At 47.3% G+C, this 18,597-nt stretch overlaps 1 protein-coding gene across 5 annotated transcripts in view; it reads left to right on the forward strand.

The window, feature by feature from the left end:
• The first annotated feature begins 11,117 nt into the window (after window positions 1–11,117).
• Window positions 11,118–18,597, forward strand: part of LOC135917831 (uncharacterized) — a 265,446-nt gene continuing 257,966 nt past the window's right edge. For 4 of the 5 annotated variants that reach the window (XM_070536081.1, XM_070536084.1, XM_070536080.1 and 1 more), the window contains exons 1-3: window positions 11,130–11,223; window positions 15,554–15,674; window positions 18,456–18,506. In XM_070536081.1, coding sequence (XP_070392182.1) covers window positions 15,599–15,674; window positions 18,456–18,506 — 127 coding nt within the window. In that variant the 5' untranslated portion in view covers window positions 11,130–11,223; window positions 15,554–15,598. Of the gene's footprint in view, window positions 11,224–15,553; window positions 15,675–18,455; window positions 18,507–18,597 lie in introns of all 5 variants that reach the window. The other variant, XM_070536083.1, reaches the window with a different exon arrangement.

Here is an 18,597-nt window from a genome sequence, read left to right on the forward strand (position 1 = left end):
GGCGTTACTCCCTACATGTACGAGCCGATTGCGAAGAGCCGGCCTCTCGAAGAAGCAAACGATGCTGGTGCGAGCAGTGCTTTAGACGCGAACGAAAGCAAAGCCTTGTGATCTCCTCGTGTTGGAAATGCTCTTTAGTGAGTGTGTTTTTTCCAAAGCGATCTAGTGATCTCGACAATCTTTCGGTGATCTAGTGAGCTAGTTTCCGGTCAAACAACTGTAGTGTTGTGTTCCTGCATGCCTCCTCGTGGAACCTAAGCGGGGATGCGATCGTCGGCATTTGTGCGCTGTCCAAAGCTGTCGGCAATCTACAAAGACGGTTTAAACGCGCGAAAAGCTTCCCGGTTCATGCGGTACGTGTAGCGACCTTCATCTGTTGACTACCACTCACGTTGACTACCACTCACGTCGATTACCACTCACGTTGACTACCACGCACGTTGACTACCACTCTACATACACGCAGACGCACCAACAAAGGAATGCAGGGTCGATCGAAGCAGATACACGATGGCACGCACGCAGAAACAAGCGCGGTCAGGCACGGTCGCGGACGCTGCGAAGGAACGAAGCAGAGTTGACGTCACAACACCGCGGTTTCCGGTCTCCGCTCCGCTCGCTCACTCAAAGGGGGGCGGAGCTACAGCGCAATTTCAACCGACGATTACGTCACTCCTAATTGAAAAAAAAAAAGCCAAATTTTACCGACATGGTTTATAAGGTTCCCGCATCCGTATATGAGCGTCTTATTGAATTCGACAGACTCTTCAGCTTCCCTTTAAATAAATGTTGGGCTCACTTTGTAATTCTATTTCTTTTCTTTTTTCTTGATGGTGTAAAACGCTGGACCTTTCTATGGCTATTAACTTTGTTTCTTTCTTGAAACACTCCCACCTTTCCGTGCAGTTGTGAACACCCGATAACAGCTCTTGAATGCTATCTTGAATGTTTTAAATAAATATTTCATCCTGCAGCAATTTTTCATTGAATTTCCAAAGACCCCAGTTGAAACACGATGACTTCTTTGGACCAAGAGAAAAACGGGCCAAACTGTAGTCGGTAAAATAAACATGTTTGACTTCATAATCACTGCACAATGGCAATGCTTCCCCAGAAACATCGGCACGATCCAGTATGGCATATGGCTGTCCCCTTGATAATGAGTGAACCGAGGTGCATCATTTTTCGCTAAAACGTCGCCTATATCCTCTAAATTAGGTTCCTGAATGAGTGCTGCCAACAGAAGCGCACTGCCTTCGAGACCAGGCAGATTACGGGCTCTGTCTTCCACTTTGCAGACACAGTTGAAGTCTCCCATCATGACCATGGTTCTCTCACACTTCAAGTGACATTCCACGCTTTGAAAAAAGGCCCTGCGCTCGGCTGTTCTATTCGGCGCGTAAACACAGATAACGCGGAACTTGAGATTGCAAAACATGAAATCGCGCATTATAATATGCCCGGTATTATCACCAAATACATTTTCCGCATTTATACCAATATTATTGCGAAGAAAGAGTACACAGCCCCGTGCTCTACCAACAGCATGAGAAACGCACACATAATATCTAGACATGAACGTTTGGACTAGGCTCGGTCCCTTCCTCAGTTTCAATCTTTGTCTCTTGTACAGCAATAATGTGCAGATTATTTTCGCTGAACAGGCGATTAAGCTGGCACTGCTTCTTCGTTGCCGTAAGTCCCCGCACGTTAATAGTGCCTACGCGCAAGGGTGTTTCAATGCGTATCGCCATTTCTACGGGAAAGAGATCAAGGCCAACAGATCCCAATAAATTTGCAGCTCTCGTCAGTGACGAAGGATCACTCAAATTACCGTGGCGATTCTGCGTTAAGCCTGCACTGTTGACTGGTCTTCCATCGGCAACTCAGAAGTATCAGCATTTTCGACCCCCCTTCCCCCCCCCCCGCACGGGTAAAAACACGCGAACGTACGAACACGCTGTGTTGCCGCCGCCTTTCTGTCCGGTGGTATGGTTGGCCTCCAGCCAGTTGCTGCCTTCATAGCTGGTTCGCTCGCACTTTGAGTGCTCACCTTCTGTTCGTCGCCAGCACTTTCTTCGTGCGTTGTTTTGGCCGCTGCCACTGCTTTGCTGGTTTCCGTAGTGTCCATTACGATTGAATCGTCCTGACTCGTTGCTACGGAGGTTTTCTTGCTTGTACTTGCGTCATTACTTGTTTCAGCGTCATTAGCTGATGTAGGCTTGCCAGATGTCGCTATGGCTTCACTCGCAACTTGCTCTACATCTCGTTTCGTAGAGTTTGTGGCTGGGTCTTTCTTTGAAAGTAGCGCCAGAGATGGTCTCGAAGCACTAGCACTTGCCTCTGCGTCGACTTCGTCCATGAGGTTCCCGTTGACGACTTCCTCACTTCTCGGTGGCCCCGCAACGTTTGCATAGGTGCGCACGCACTGACATTCTTCGTGGCCGAAGCGTCGACACACAGAGCAACGTGGCACGTGGCACTCGCGCCTGATGTGCCCCGTACTTTTGCACCGAAGACACAGTGGAGGACGACCTGGTACGACCACTAGCGCCATTATGCCTGCTACTCGTAGCTGATGCGGTAGATCGTCAAGTGTCACGCCTGGTTTCAGCTTGAGGGTCACTGTACGCATAGACGACCCCTTGTTCGTGATGCCTGGTACACGCCATTGCTCTTTCTGGACGTCGGTGACTTTCCCGTACGGACAAAATGCCGCGTGTACGTCTTCGTCGTGCACATTGTGCAGCAACCAGTGGAGTTTAACCCGGACATCCTGGTTGTGTGCACCCACAACCAAACAATGTTGTTCCTTGACTTAAACTTCCGCATACTTCAGCATTTTCTTTGTCACCTCCGCACTCTCGAACGTCACCGCCCAAACGTGGTTCATCTGGAAAGCCCCCAAGGCGACCACCTCGGGGAGCAGTTTCAGATGAGCCAGCGTGTCGCGAAAATCTTCGACACGGAATGGTCTTGCTTTCACGTCGCCGTGAAGAAAAACTGTGTTTAAAACACACGAACCTGTAGGCAGTGGCGGCAAAACAACATTATATTCCGGTTGAACGGACGCAGGCATCCAGTTTCCGCGGCTTGACATAGCCGCAAACACCGCCCCTACGGAGCGCGACATTCGACGTCCGCACCGAACGGTAGCCGGAAGTAGAATCACTCAGCCATGAGTTCGATGGCTCAAAGCGGGACAAAAGCACCTGAAGTGAATGGGGTGTTGCCTAAGAAACATGCCGTAGAAAGTTATGCTGCGGTGTATATCGGTAATCATAAGCATATAAATTACAGAAGTCGCAGTTAAACGCGTAGCGAAGTACGTTTCCGCTACATTTCTTCTGCGCTTGGCGCAGACGCTGATCCATCTTGCGGCAAACACAGAGGACCCCCTCCTCGGGCCGCGCTGCCCTGACAGGTGGCGCACCACTCGCCCGCTTCTCCCCTTCGTCTCTTTTGGGGAACGCTGCGAGCGCGGAAAAGCGGACGCGCCTCACATCGGCTCCGGCAATTTTCCTCCGGTTTACCGAAAATTCCAAGCAACCCCGTGAAATTTTGCATCTACTAGACGGATAACATCAGCCGGCGCCCGAAGATACCGCTCTGGAGCAGGTGGGCCATTTTGGGGGCCCCTTTTTGTCTCCCCCACCTCACCCAACTGAGCCTAACGCCCCGAACTCAATCTCCATCGTTCTCCGCGACCGCCATGGCGGTCTCTGCCTGGCGCGGGTACGATCCCGAGATGATGACATGGTCACAAATCGTCGCAGAATTCGTCTTCGCTTGAAACTTGAATGAAAGCCTTTTCTCGTTGGTGGAACTTCGTAAACCCCAGCAACGCTCGAACACTTCGGCGGTCAATGGAATCTCCATGAATTCCGGCGTTTCTGTGCCTCCGAATCTTGAAAAGTCTGACCCTCAGCTCTCGCAAGCAGAGGGATCGAAGAAATGGTGACCCAGCGCCATGCCTCAACTCCGCAAGGAAGATTTCACGATTGTTATCAAGCCCAGAGTGACGATCTTCCTGAAGACAGCCCTGCAGAACGTTGAACTTGGGGGCTTTGCTCTCTGCCTAGTAAATCCATCTTCGGTGGACATTCTTAGTGTCTGGCCCATCTGGGACCTGAATATCGTCATTGCTACCACTGACGCCGTCAATGCAGCGAATGCGCTCGCTCGTGAATTCAAGCTCAATACTTCCAAAGGCCCCATCCCGGTCGTCGGACACGCCAAAGTCAACGGTGAAGTCTGCAGTGGGATTATTGTGGTCCATGAGCAGGAAACTTCTACCACCGTGAAGTCTAAAGTCCAGGGGTGTGGAGGCGAGATAGCCTTCATCCGCAAGCTGGGGAAGTCGACAATTGCCCTGTTCCCCTTCGTAGGACACAGAGTACCGCGTTACGTGCACTATAACAGTGCGGTGACTGTGGTGCGCTAATATAATCGAACTATTCCCGCGTGTTTCCGATGCCGCACCATCAGTCACCGTCCGGACTTATGCCCGAATCCTCAAGACAATCGCTGTGGACACTGCGGCGAAACGGTCGCAGTCTTCGAAGACGAAAACATGGCGCCCCACGAGTGCACTCCTTCCTGCATTGTTTGCGGTGGCGATCATCTTACGGGCTCACAAGACTGCAAAGACAAACTTCGACGGCTGCAACAACCGGGCAAGCCGGCTGGTCAACGAAGACAACCTCGGACTGCAGTACCCTCAGGTCCTGACACCACTTCAAAAGCTCCCACGACTAGCAACAAGATGACGAAAGGCACAACTGGAGCAGCACCACTGGCGGACACCTCGCCTGGACGTCCCCCAAGTCTCCTCAGTAAACTAACCCGAAAGCGTCACGGGATACAGACGCCCCTAGATTCCAAGACGGGAATTTTACGGCTCTCGAGGGCCCTCCGTCTGGCACACCAAAGAATACGTCTAAGCCCAAGGTAGGCAGTCAAGACGGGCCTCCTCCGCCTCCACGCACTCCCGTACCTTCTCCCCCACAAAACATTCCTCCTCATCCCCCCCCTTAATTCTGACGTCGCGGACATCCGCCGCGAGCTCGAGACTCTCCGGGAACAAAATGCTCAACTTAACGCCAGCATTCACACACTAGAAACAGCTCGGTCTTCCCCGCCCCCTGCCCATGTAGCTCCGGAACCGATGCAAGTGCTGCCAGCAGACCTGATAACCTCTTGTTCTGACGTGCGTTTCACTGCCCTCGAAAACGCCCTTGCCTAATTAACGGCTCAGATATCAAATATTGGCCAAATCCAAGAGAGCCTTCTCAATGCCATCGCAGCTACTGTTACGGCCGCCGTGATAGCCAATATGAAAAAGTGGCTGGAGTCAAACCCCCGGCTTTTCAGCCGAATGGGACCCCTCAAAGACACAAACCACCGATCAAAATTCACCCGACCCATCGATCTAACCGAACTCTCGGAGAAGCCGGAATCGCTCCCGCTCCAAGCGACGGAACCTGGGCCTGTTCTCCAAGGCGATCTCCCTTCAAATCAATATGGCTTCGTCCCCTTTCAAGGGAACTCGGAACAGCTAGCGAACGCTTTGCGCTCACACTACCTCAATCAGGATCTAGACCCGCGAGGGATGGATTACTCGTTTGAAGGCTGCGATAATCCAGAAATGGATCATCCTTTCCAGCTTCACGACCTTCGCGCGGTTCTTGCACGAATGCGCAGGAGGACGGCGCCCGTGAGGGATAAGGTAACCGTCAAACTATTGGCAAACCTTCCAGATCGGATCTATGAAACCCTACTCGAATACACCGACGGCGTTTGGACTGGGGACACTTCATTTCCAGCCGATTGGAAGACATTGTTGGTAACCTTTATCCCGAAGGCGGGAAAATCGGTAAACATGGACAACCTCCGGCCCATCTCCCTCACTTCATGTGTAGCGAAACTCGTGGAAACGGTGGTCCGTGACCGCCCCTCGGAATATCCGAGAGCAAGGGCACCTTCGCCGACACTATGTTCAGCTTCCGACCTCATAAATTGGCACAAGACATCATTTTGCAGCTTCATCACGAGATCCTCGAACTCACAGAACACTCACATAACGACAAGATACTCCTGGCACTCGATCTTAAGGGTGCATTTGATAATGTTAAGCACGCCGTCATACTAAAACATCTTAGTGTGACCAACTGCGGCGCTCGTACATTCGACTGTATCAAACATTTCTTAACAGACCGCTTGGCCTATATACGCCTACAAGAGACCGAGTACCGCCCATTTGAAATGGGATCACGGAGCACACTACAAGGCTCTGTGTTGTCCCCGCTTCTCCTTAACATTGCAATGGCACACCTCCCGGCACAGCTGGTGGGTGTCGATGGTGGTCAGCATGCGCTGTACGCCGACGACATCACCATCTGGGCCACTATGGGAAACAGGAGAGATGTAGGAATGACTGCAAGCAGCGGTGAGCATAGCAGATAGCTATGCCACGTACTGCGGCCTCCAATGCTCCCCATCCGAGTCTCAATTTGTGCATTTTCGAACTTCCCTGAAATGCTAAATCTCAGTTCAGCTTTCTCTCACCAGTGGCCCCATTCGAGAAGTGGAGGAGATTCGAATACTCGGTCTGTTCAATAATCAACATCGCAAGGCCGACACAACCCTTGCTGAACTCCGCTAGGTCGGCGACCAGGTGAGCCGGATGGTCCGCCGCGTTTCCAACAAGCAAGTAGGGTTGCGAATTAAGGATGCGGTGCGGCTCGCACATGCCTTCGTAACTAGTAGAGTACTGTAGTCGGCCCCATTACTATGCTTACGAAAAATGACGAAGATTGCTTGGAGGTTGTACTCCGCAAATTGCACAAGAGAGCCCTCGACCTCCCGATCTCCACATCCAACGCGTGTCTTCTCGCATTGGGGGTGGTGAACACCTATCGATAACTTCGCGAGGCACATCTCATTAACCAATACACGCGTCTCGCCCAGACCATGTCCGGTGGCCGCCTCTTAGACCGGTTACATATTAAACAGGACCAGCATACGATGGAAAAGGTTCGAGAGCTGGAACTGTGGAGATGTGCCCTTTACGTTCGACCACTTCTAACTAAGATGAACAAGGAGGACCGTAATGGCCAGTGCCAGGCGCGGGCGGATGCCCTGCACCGCCACTATCACTCTAAGAAACACGTCTTCAACGTCGAGATTGCAGGCCCCAGCCTCTCCACGGGGGGGGGATGGTACACGGCTGCAATCTTACACGAGGAAAGACAAGTGGACGGCCTCTCGTTCGAAGCACCCAGCTCAACGCATGCGGAGGAGGTGGCGATCGCCCTCGCAGCCTCCCATCCAGACTCTAAATTCATCCTCACAGACTCCCGTGGAGACTGTCGTAACTTTCAATTCGGATGGATCATTCCTTTCGCTGACAACGTTCTTCGCCGCTGTATTCGCGACTGCGATCCAACTCATCGCTCAATCATATGGGTCCCTGGCCATGAATGCATGTCAGGTAACGCTCTGGCACCTTCGCGTTCGTGTACCCCTTCCCCCCTTCCCGACTCCTGTGCCGAGATATTATCTGCATTCGCTTTCCCAAACCATTTTGCCACTCCAGTATATATATGCGCATATATTGCAGTGGTGCCTTCAATAAACGTTGTTCCACGACCTGCTAGCGTCTTGTTGTGCGTCCAATCTATATGTAAACTGGTAGCGAAGATTCCGTAGAAGCCCACATGTCAAGAAAATGGGGCTCGTTGCAACCGTCGCCATATACGTATCGTGGGGACAACTAATACTAAGCAGAAAATGAAACAAAATAAAGTGATGTCACAACCGGAAATAACAGTGACGTCAAAATCGTAAGCTGCTTAGCGCGAATGTTTGAATTCCTTTTGCGTCCGGCATTACGCCCGCTACGACAGAAGGTATTTTTCTTTTGTGGCTGAGGCGAGCTTGCGTTCACATCAGCGGATGCGCCAGCGTGTCGTTTAACTATTAAGAGTGGCGTGTGTTTTAATGTGAGCGTAATTAGGCTGTTATTGACGGTAATTGCTCTATTAGCTTCCTTAGGAAGGTGAGCGAATACGATGGAAATAAATGAGACTGCCAAAGCGCTTCCAAAATCAACTTGAATTTCATTCGTCTTGAATAATGTAACCAAGTCTCTGACCAAAGAAAACATGTTTCACTGATGAAAAGTACCATGACCAGTACGTAGCCGTAATGCACTAAACCTCATGCAAATCCTTTGCACAGAATGATTCGTAATTCCTTGCGAAACTGTGTATTCATATGCAACAATTGTCAGACAACATTGTCCCACACTATCATTTAGAAAACATTCCACTTACTAATTTTGCTGCCCATCGCACACTAGGAGCCAGTGTTATGGAGCGTAAACAAACATAGCGCGGCCTTTCTTCGCGGGGCGTTTCGCATTTGTCGTCATGACGAAACAAGCACGTCGGATGCCACAGCGTGAACTTGCACGATAGCAAAAAAATCGCAGTAGCTTAGCTCGGCTATGCCAGGATATACGTAGTGAAAGCTAGGGCATAGCATGGTTAGCCTTGGTTATTCTTGATTGCAAGTCCAGACTAGTCTGGTTGTCTAGCTATGTTGCGGCGTTTAGCCAGTAGTTCGGCGCGCTGTTCGTCTGTTTGCTGGGCGATTCGTTTCCTCTTCATTCCATTGCGATGACGAATTCAGGCCTCCTCCTGGCTATGAGAATCGTCGCCGTCCAAGCCTGCCGCCTGGACTGTGGTTGCGGCGCACGCGAGCTCTCGTTTTGAATCCTCTGACATCTTATCAGACATGCGACGCAGCTGGCAAAGCTAGTGGAGGCGAGCACAACGACGGGGAACTTGTTGTGACGTAATACCAAATGGCGGCGGCTGAAAGGCGCGGCGCTGCGCAGCCTGTGACTCGGTGCTACTAGTGGCGCATGCGCAGTAGTGACTAGAGAGCGAGAGAGAAAAAGAAATATCTGCGGCGAGGCACGCGTTGTGACGTCATGTGCCTCCTCGGAGCACCGCCACGGCGAAATCGCAAGTTTGCGGCCAGTAAAACGTTCACTTTAAAACCTGCTCTTGCCCCTTTCGTCAACGAATACAGTGCGCTCTTTCACGCGACGTTCGTAGTGAAGCGCACACCACTCTATCAAGAAATACGAAAGCAAAAAAAAGACAATCCGGACGAAACGGCCGCGTTCAATTGAGCAATGCCATTCCTCCCGACGTAATAGCTCACTTACACAGCTTTGCCAAGTCTTGCGCCAGAATCATTGGTTGGTAGGGCTCGCGGAGGAAGAACTAATAAATTGTAAAATAGAAAAAAAGTTAGGCTTTTTTCTTTTAGTGCAGACAAAATATCTGAAACGGTAAAGTTATTCGTACGCCAGTATTCTGGTGGAACCTTTTAGAGTATTTTTTGCAGATAGGTTTTCTAGTTTCAGTGTTTGTCCCCCTCTTACCTAGTCGCGCTTCAATCGTGCAACGCTGATATCCTTGTCGATACGTTTAGAGGCGTTTTTCGTTCCAAGTTTCGCGACCTATTTAGATAGACCTTGGTGCTGCTGCCTATCGCAGCATGTTACTACTGTTTCAAACCTCCTTGGGCCTCTGCCGGAGATAGTGCAGGCTGGCCCACCACGGTTACCTAATACGCCGGTTTGAGATGTGCTATGGTTTCGCACATTTAGTTGTTAATAGTCTGAGTAGACATAAAATAAACGGCATACGCTCTCGGCGTTGTGCTCCATGACAATTGTATTTGGGCTGCCATTTTGAAAATTCTGAGGAATATTTTGTCAAGAATTTATTAACTAGCGTGAGCACCTTAAGTGGTAGATTAGTGTGGCAATTTAATCCGCAAATGCAGCATGTCATATAGCTTGCATGGTATACAGCATACATATACATAAATATATGCAGCCTCACGGCGATTGCTACGACGACGGTGAAAATTTGCTTGCAATGTCCATGTGATTGCTATCGCAATGAAGGAATCTACAGTGTGACCGACAGTGGTATCAAATCTCTGCAGTCGAACAAACTAACCTCTAGGTCACGATGGCTCCTTTGTTATCTTTATTGCCTCGCATGTAACAGAGCGCAATAACTCAAGACAACCGTACAACAAAATGACATAATAGTAAACTGACAGCTGTCGCTTTTCGTCACATGCTACCATGCAAGGCACCTCTCGTTCCAAAGCCACACAGCTGTTTGAAAGGCTCGGCGCGTGAACTCCATCCCGCTTTCTCGTCTTCTTTCCTTGTGACAGCTCGTGCTATGATGCGCCGTGTGAGACCACGCATCACTGTCACAAGTGCTTAGTCCGTAGTACGCTACATAAAAATTGTGCGAGCTGTTGTACCGACTTCTTCCTCATCCCATTTATTCGAGCCTAAACATTTATTCGCTTGAGTGCAAATGTGATCGTCATTTTAGATAGAACACATGGCATAGCCATAGATGGGGGCCGTTGTGCAACACGTAGTTGCTGATGGCATGACACTGTGTTTCCTTCGATTAGGCTCGTCCACCAACTATGTAAAAACGAACAATTCGCATTTCATGAGCTCGCGTGGAGCGTTCGGCTACGATATCGTGACGTTGCGGCCATACGATCATCTTCAATGTGTTCGTCATCGTGCTAGAATTGTAACAGACACGTAGGCTTGCAGCCCACACAAACTGTTCCGCTTGCTTGGAATGCGTCCATCCGCCTGTACCGTTTTGTCGAACCCCAAACAATCCTGGATAGCCAGGTACCTGCAAAATGTTTTTATAACGTCGATTCCCATAGTGCGTGGGATCTAACAATTTTTTCTGGCATACTTATGCGGAAGTCTCACCGAAGAATTGGATTAAAGAAGTGGCAGAAAACGAAGAACGCATAACAGAATAAAGTCATAATTCCTTCCAGACAGTGACCGCCAGCGCAGAAACCAGCGTATCCCGCTGAGAAGCACAGAGAGGGCAGTCGCAAAATAGATTGGGGAGGGACCGAGACATTTGGGAGCATTCGTCGTACTAATCGCATTGTATTCTATACTTACGTTGCGATTCCCAAACATAAATAAAGCAGATTAGTGCGCATAATGCAGTGACCGCAGCAGCCGTTAAAGACGAGGACGAGGCTGCACGAGCGCCGAAGCGCGTGTATCGAGCTTCGAGATCGCAACGAGCGCACGTAATCTGCTTCATCCGCCGATCTTTTTAAGCGCAGCCATGGGTAAGCAACAACCGTTGTGTTACGGTGTTACCGGTAGTTTTGACAGGCGATATCCGCGTAAATATATGGGGCTCTTAGGTAATTATGCACAAGTTTGGATAGAGATCGCTCCTGTGCGTTCCAGGCCGTTACGAACAAATCAGTGCTGACGGCTTCCCGCAAGTAGTTTGGCTACGGCTACAAATATCCCACAGCAACAGACGTAGTTTAGTTACTTTGTGATGGACATTAGGCTGCGTGAGTGGTAGACGCTGCTGCCTAGGAACGGTCGAGTTACAGATGCTTGTGTTCGGCGTTTGCTCATTTGTCGGTTCGCACATGCGTTTCAGTTGCTTAGCTGAGTGATACTTCGCAGTGCAAACGCGTCCATCGGTTTGCTGCATAAATGCATGTGATTATTTGTACGGGTAGCTTGCGCTACTAAAAGCAAAGGGATGTGTGTTGCCAACTGTTTGCTTCCTTTGAGGAACCTAATAGCCCCCACCTGCTTAGGACGTAGCACTATGCACTGCTAAAGTAGTGTGAGTTGATTGCAGTACACGAAAAAAAAAAAAGACATGGCACACCGTGGGAAAGCTATCAGCACGTTCCCGCTTGAAAAAAAAAAATCTTGTGCGAGTATTATGCATACGTGCAAACATATGAGGTGCGAAGCTTTCCTTTTTGTTCACGTAAATGCTTTAGCAAACCTTATGCAAACGTGAAACCATTTATTAGAATACTTCAGCAAAACAAAGGGAATACTTACCTATTTTAGGTAAATTCAACGCTAATTACACAAAAGCAACGCAAAAAACGTAATGCGCAGATGAGATAACCGTTGGGCCATTTGGGTGACAGAATGGGTACGAAGAGAAGGGAATCGCCGTAGAGGACGGCAGAAGCCTAGATGGTGCGACGAAATTAGGAAATTTGCGGGTGCTAGTTGGAACCGGTTGGTACAGGACAGGGGTAATTGGAGATCGCAGGGAGAGGCCTTCGTCCTGCAGCGGACATAAATATGATGATGACGATCGTGGTGATTATGATGATGATGATGATGATGATGGACACAGAACGCGTCCCTTTAAAGCACCGCGGATCGCCCGTTCGAGCCCCGCATCTCTTCAATTCGCACATTCGCAAACGGCAGCCAGGAGAAGATGTCACGGGGCGTCAGGAAGTGCCGTTCATTTGGCAAATCATGCAAGCACTAATAAATCATGACTATTCGAACATGACACTGAAGATGGAGCGCCATCTCGCGGTAGGGCAAACAAGTATACCAGAACTGAAGCTGCCACTACTCTCAGTGCAGCCAAGTACCTATACCATCCAATTCTTTCTCCTTATACCTTGTTCAATTTCTTTAACGAGGTAGGTTAGGTACAGGACATGGGCGTTAGTTCCTGAAAGACTGATTTTGTGTGAGTATCAGTTATTCCGAGGATTTTACATATTTATCATTTAGTGCGTTACGTAACCTTGATCCATTGCAGCATGTTAGGAGGAAGCTTCATCTCAGGCTCAACTCCGATGCCTTCTATTGAAATGCTTGCAAACCGCCGAAATGAGTGTTTCTGCAATATTCCTGCCACAAATTTTAATGAAACGTGTTGCATTTAAAAGAAGTAACTAAACTATAGTGTTATTAGGAAGCGCCATTCTAATTTAGGGTTTGAAATTTTAAAGTAATAACTGCCAAAATTTTCAAGCTTGAAAAAAAATACAGGCGCCAAGTTTGTTGCTCTGCAGCAAAAAGATGATGTCGCAGCCATCCTTTGGATAAAAAAAAGAAAAACAAACAAATCTGCGATAATATTGCTACGGCACAATATGTGCGATCACGAAAGGCCAGCAGTGTGAAGACGACGACGACGATTTAGAAGCTAGCGCGGGCTGTTGCCTCTTGGCCAAGCGCAGCGTATTTTCCTTGTAAATATATTTGTACATAGCTTGTCGCCTGCGTCTTCCTACGTAACAATATGTAATGCCTACGTAGATTTGCTACAATGTTTACAACAGTTGCGTACAAGACCCACTTGTCGTTTGTTATACTTGTGACCTGCTTTTACTATATCAATTTTATTCCCTTAAGATATGTTGTAAGTCTAGCTTACATATTCGGGATATTATATTTCACCGTTCTTCTACAGAGTTCTAAACTTGATAGCTTCGTTTTCTTTTCGAAATATTACAATTCTCGACACTTTGTATTAAACAGCTGAGGGTGTGAAAAGTACGCTCCTAAAAGTTTCTAGATTTTCACTTATTCATTATACCTTACAGAACATCATACAATTCTCTATAGCGGTCGCCTAGAAAAATTATTTCTCCTTTACCATGTATTTAAGTAGGGGGCCCAGAGCTAAAGCTTTCTGTTAGCCTCCTCTCTTAAGTGGTGATAAGCGTTTAATATTTTGCTGAATTGCGCTCAAGTGAAAGTCCTCACCGAAGTTGACATTCAAAATGATATAGCCACATGTCAGGAAAGTAATCGTAACGTTATCGCATAGACGAGCTGTGTGATCTCATGTGTGTAATGGGCATGAACGCCATAGTGAGAACGAAGATGCTGCCATAGCGTTTCATTTCCATAATTCAGTACGTAAAGAATTATTAAAAGTGCCTGCCACGACAATACCGCGTGGTAAAGTGAAAATTGCGAGATCCGATGTTACTATCTTTCTATGCAATGGCAGTCTTATTTATTGGGCAGTGCTTAAAAAATTTGTATCTGGGATTCTTTTAGTTTCGTGGATACTTGCCTGTTTCTTTACGGCGCTACGAAGTCAGAATTTTTCCAAAATCCAACAAATTTCATATAAATATTGTTTAATTTCATGCAACCAACTTAAAGGACGTTTAAAAAGCATCGCCGCTACCTAGCTTAGGGTTGGTAACAAGCAGGCTTTTTACATCAGTAATACTGGAGCTAGAGGTCACGTGACATATTAGGCCAATATTGCACGTGCCCACTAGGTTTTAGGCGAGGTGAAATGGTCACAAATAAGAAACTTACTGCGTCGTAAAAAGTTGGTTGCGCTTATTTTCATTTCATTCGGTACGTCTACTAGTTGGACACGCATCATCTGCTGTCCCTTCCTATACTCAACATTCATCCCCATTGCGCTGTTTTATCATCATCATCATTATTATTACTCTGATTATTTCTCCTCTGCACTGCAGGAGAAAATCATCCCGAGCGATCTCATACCACCCTCGTCGTGTGGCAGTTGACCCCATTTGACGTCTGCAAATTCCCTAATTTACGAACAACACCTCAATCTATCCCACTCTCGCCTTTGCTGCCATTTTTTCGGCACCCATTTTTAAAACGCAGCTTTTATTCTTTCCTTTCCTTGGCTTGGGGTTCCCCGTGGCTAACACACCGGATATATTTCATATATATAGTGAGCTTGGACCGCTGTATTTTCACTGACTGCTGTCTTGCTCACTAGACAGCTTCGCTGCAGGTCTCTATTGGCCAGTACCCAACACGGATAGAAGGGTATGCGCCACCAGATACGTTCCTATGTATATACAGAACTTTGGTACTGAATATGCGCCACTGGCTATGTCCCCATTTTCGGTCAAACCCTGGAAATGCGCGTGTCAGTGTGGCACAGTGGGTATGAAAAGGTAAGTAGATTGCACCGTAACTTCTTTTGCCTATTTCCCGAGGTTTGTCTTTAGTTTCATCCACTAGTCAGTCACGTGGTCACAAAGAACAGCTGCGTGGCCACGTGCATTGTCAGTGAGGGCTCGGTGGTAGGTGCGTGTCATGGGACCAAAGCACATTCTAGCTGCCGAACAAGTTGCATGCCTCGCTGAACAGGCACGCAAGTGTTCCGCCTCGAAACGCGAAGGTGTACGTATGCGCAAATGAAGTAGGTCAATTCATAGCATGGATTAAAATATATTTGAGATTCACGTAGACAACTCGCGCTACGCAGGCGTGAAAGTTGCTTGTTTAAGCAAGAACATTATACAAATATCTACTTTTAATAGATTCGAAAATTTGCGTGAGATATTCTTTATGTCACATTCATTCAAACCTACCAACCAACACTAGATGAAAACCGACGCTTGCAGTGCGTTCTCAATCTCTGCGACGACCGCCCGTTTCTTCAGGGCACGCCAGGTGACCATCTAAACTTTCGCTTGTAATGTGAAAGTGACAATTAAAATTACACAGTACTTCCTTGCGCACAACTGTGTTTAAGGAATCAGCGAATTGCTTACAAGGCCTCTTGGTTGATTCTCATTGAGCGCCTTCTTTAGGTCATGTGACTGATCTGTAAATGAAGTGGTTGTTCTTCAGGCATACATTTTCCTTTTTTTGTTACAGCAAGGACTGCGACTTTCATTAGGTGCATACCTTTGTGTTAGTCTCATGCCGACGTCACTTGCCAGCGGCTTCACTTTTTGTGTGTGCGTTTCAGAAGATAGTCAGTTCTTCACCGGTGCCGGTAAGCAGAGATTATTTCGTCTCTCGTGACACTGTTTCGGATGGATGTTTTTTATCCGCGTCAATTGCTTGCTATGAAGAGCCGGGAGAGGCTGCGATTTCCTCTATTTTAACCTAGACACCAATCAAAGCCTGGCAAATTGAAAGTACTATAGCCAGTTGGACACCAGTAACACTCCGCGTAAAAAGGAACACTGATTCGTATCTTCGGTTCGAAAACATAATGGTTTTATAGTGCAGCAAACGTTCCTTCGAGTATATGTCCTGTACTGTTTTTGCGGGCCATATTTAGCTGGTAAACAGGTTTTTTTCTTCAGGAATACCTGCTAGCTACTTATCAGATGAGAGTGTCTGGAAATTTATCTGTTAATTTGTTCCCTTGTTGAGTATCCCATTGAAGTATTTCTATTTCATAAATATGTTTTAAGCAGGTTCTTGAAGTTCAGTGGCGATGAAGAACTTTCCCGCGGGCATCTGAGTCATTCACCATTATTTTATCTTCAGGGTGTCTACCAACCGGGAAAACCGGGAAAACCGGGAATTCTCAGGGAATTTGAACAGTCTGGAAAAACTCAGGGAAAACTCAGGGAATTTGTGCTTCCATCAGGGAAAATTAGCTGTAACTTTATTGAAAGGGAACGAAAGTCGTGTTAATGCTGGCTCCAGTAACAGAGGAATCGCAACGAATCATTATTGACGCCGTGTCATCGGCACGATGTATTGCCGGAGTAGTTAACGACCGATTTTCTAGACGCCCGATTTTTCGGACATGCCCGATAATTTGCACGGTTTTGTGGCACCACCACGTACTCCATATAGTCAATGTATATTGCCCCGACTGCAGGTCTGAAACGGCAATAATCAAAGCCTCCACCGCCGCTATTTTGATTATCTCGCCGCCTCGAACCGGCACTCTCGCAGGCAAATCCGCAAATCCGTAACCACCACCGCGGCAACGTCAGGCCTAGCTGCTTCTATGTTCGCTATTAAGCTTCTCGCCATGCGGTGCCGTGTTTTTCATTGAAAGAATTCGCCGCTATCACCAATGGCACCGACTCCGCCTTTGTAATCCTAGCGACTGGCTTTGAAGCTCGCAGAGCACAGCGCATTGCGTAATGCCAGTCTGCGAAAGTTAGCTTCGCCTCGGTACAATAATGTTAGGCGGTGAAGCATAACAAGCGTGGGAAGGGGGCAATTGTCGCGGGACACAGTATACATTACTTAATTACACATGCGTGCACGCCGTCTTCTGTCACAGTACAAGCCCTGATATGCCTAAAAAGCGTACTGGCAGGCCTTCAGAGCTTTTTGAGACGTGCCTGTGGTAATTTTAGCCCTTAAAGGCAGTTAAAGACATGCATTAATTTTTTTCAGACTGCCCGTTTTTTTTCAATTTTTTTTTGCGGCCCCTCGGAAATCCAAGAAATCAAATGTTGACTGTACAACTGACCAAGAGGATGCTTCAGATGATCCATGTGGTGAAAGCGTGTTAGAAGCAGGATGAGAACAGAAAGGACCGACGCACTGAAGAATTAACGGGAAAGGAAGGGTGCCGCCACCTTTTTGAAAGAGCTTGAGCTAAAAAAACTAAGTGATGGCTGATGCTGAGACACAGGTGTCCCTCATCCAAACCAAAATAAATTGTTTACGCAGTGAAACCCAACACTGGGATGTTGTGTACGGGCTAAGAGTATGTCAGGACAGTTGAGGTTGACTTCCCAGCTGCTGAGAGAGAACCTTAGTTGTGACAATGTTCAGCACCTCATACAGATGAGCTTGCTATCAGTTGACAGAAATAGCTGATATTAAAAAAATATTTACTTATGTATGCATCTCCTTTTCATTCGTATTTGAAAATGTTCGACTCAATTTGGAATGGGCTTTACCATTTCTTTCGCTGTGCATTTTACTAACACCTTCCTTCTGTTTTCTTTTTAAATAAAATATATATTACTCCTTACTATTCAAACTGGATTAAGTCATTTTTTTTTCAGCATGCTTACTAGAGAGTGACAGCATCGGGCAACGCGGTGTCAGCCTGTCTTGACATAAAACAAAGATCTGACTCATTCAGGGAATTTCGGAAAGGTGCTCAGGGAAAACCTGGAAAACTCAGGGAATTTGGAAATGTCAACTTGGTAGACACCCTGATCTTGGAACTACCTAACATTCCTGCATATTGAAGAACAATGGGATATATCTCTAGTCGCATATATAAATCAATAATAATGATAATGTTTGACAGCTTTTTCTTGGGGGGAAATTCACCTATTTCAATCCTGCAATTTGAAAACTAAGCCCCCCCGCCACTCAAAATACCTTTTCTTAAGGTGCAGAGGCACTGAGGGCACAACTTAATGAAGAGAAGACAATATTGTGGCGTAAATTTCCGGGCAACAAAGTAGTTTATTCAGTTTGATGTTTCAGATGTTATTCATGTTTTCTTAAGCAGTTACATTATTATAAACAAGTTAGAGTCCGAAGGGACTCTAACATAAATTTATGGTGAAAAAAAAAAACTGAAAAAACTGAGTTGGAGCTGATGCCTGACGAAGGATGACGCGATGTTTTCAGCATTTATATATTCCCTCCAAATAACCTGTCTTTCTTTGACATTCATGGACTTGAAGATTAAAATTATGACAATTTAAACGTCTTAAGTAATCTGCTACACAATAATTTACAATATCGCTGTTATATATAAAAGGCACGAAATGAGTAAAGCAGAAACGTAGGTACTTCCTCTGCATAGATGACGAAATCTTTTTGTTGTAATTTGCAGGTGAACAGTCACAGCTGCTTCTGAGCAGCACAGCCGACAGCAGCTTAGCCGGTAAGAATTCAAAACGCTAAACTGTCAACCACAATTCATCGTGCGCTCGTTAAAAGGGTGTAAGTATATGGCGCTTTAACTGCCGCTGATG

This window comes from Dermacentor albipictus, chromosome 3 (assembly GCF_038994185.2).
Source record: "Dermacentor albipictus isolate Rhodes 1998 colony chromosome 3, USDA_Dalb.pri_finalv2, whole genome shotgun sequence".
Taxonomy (NCBI): Eukaryota; Metazoa; Arthropoda; class Arachnida; order Ixodida; family Ixodidae; genus Dermacentor; species Dermacentor albipictus.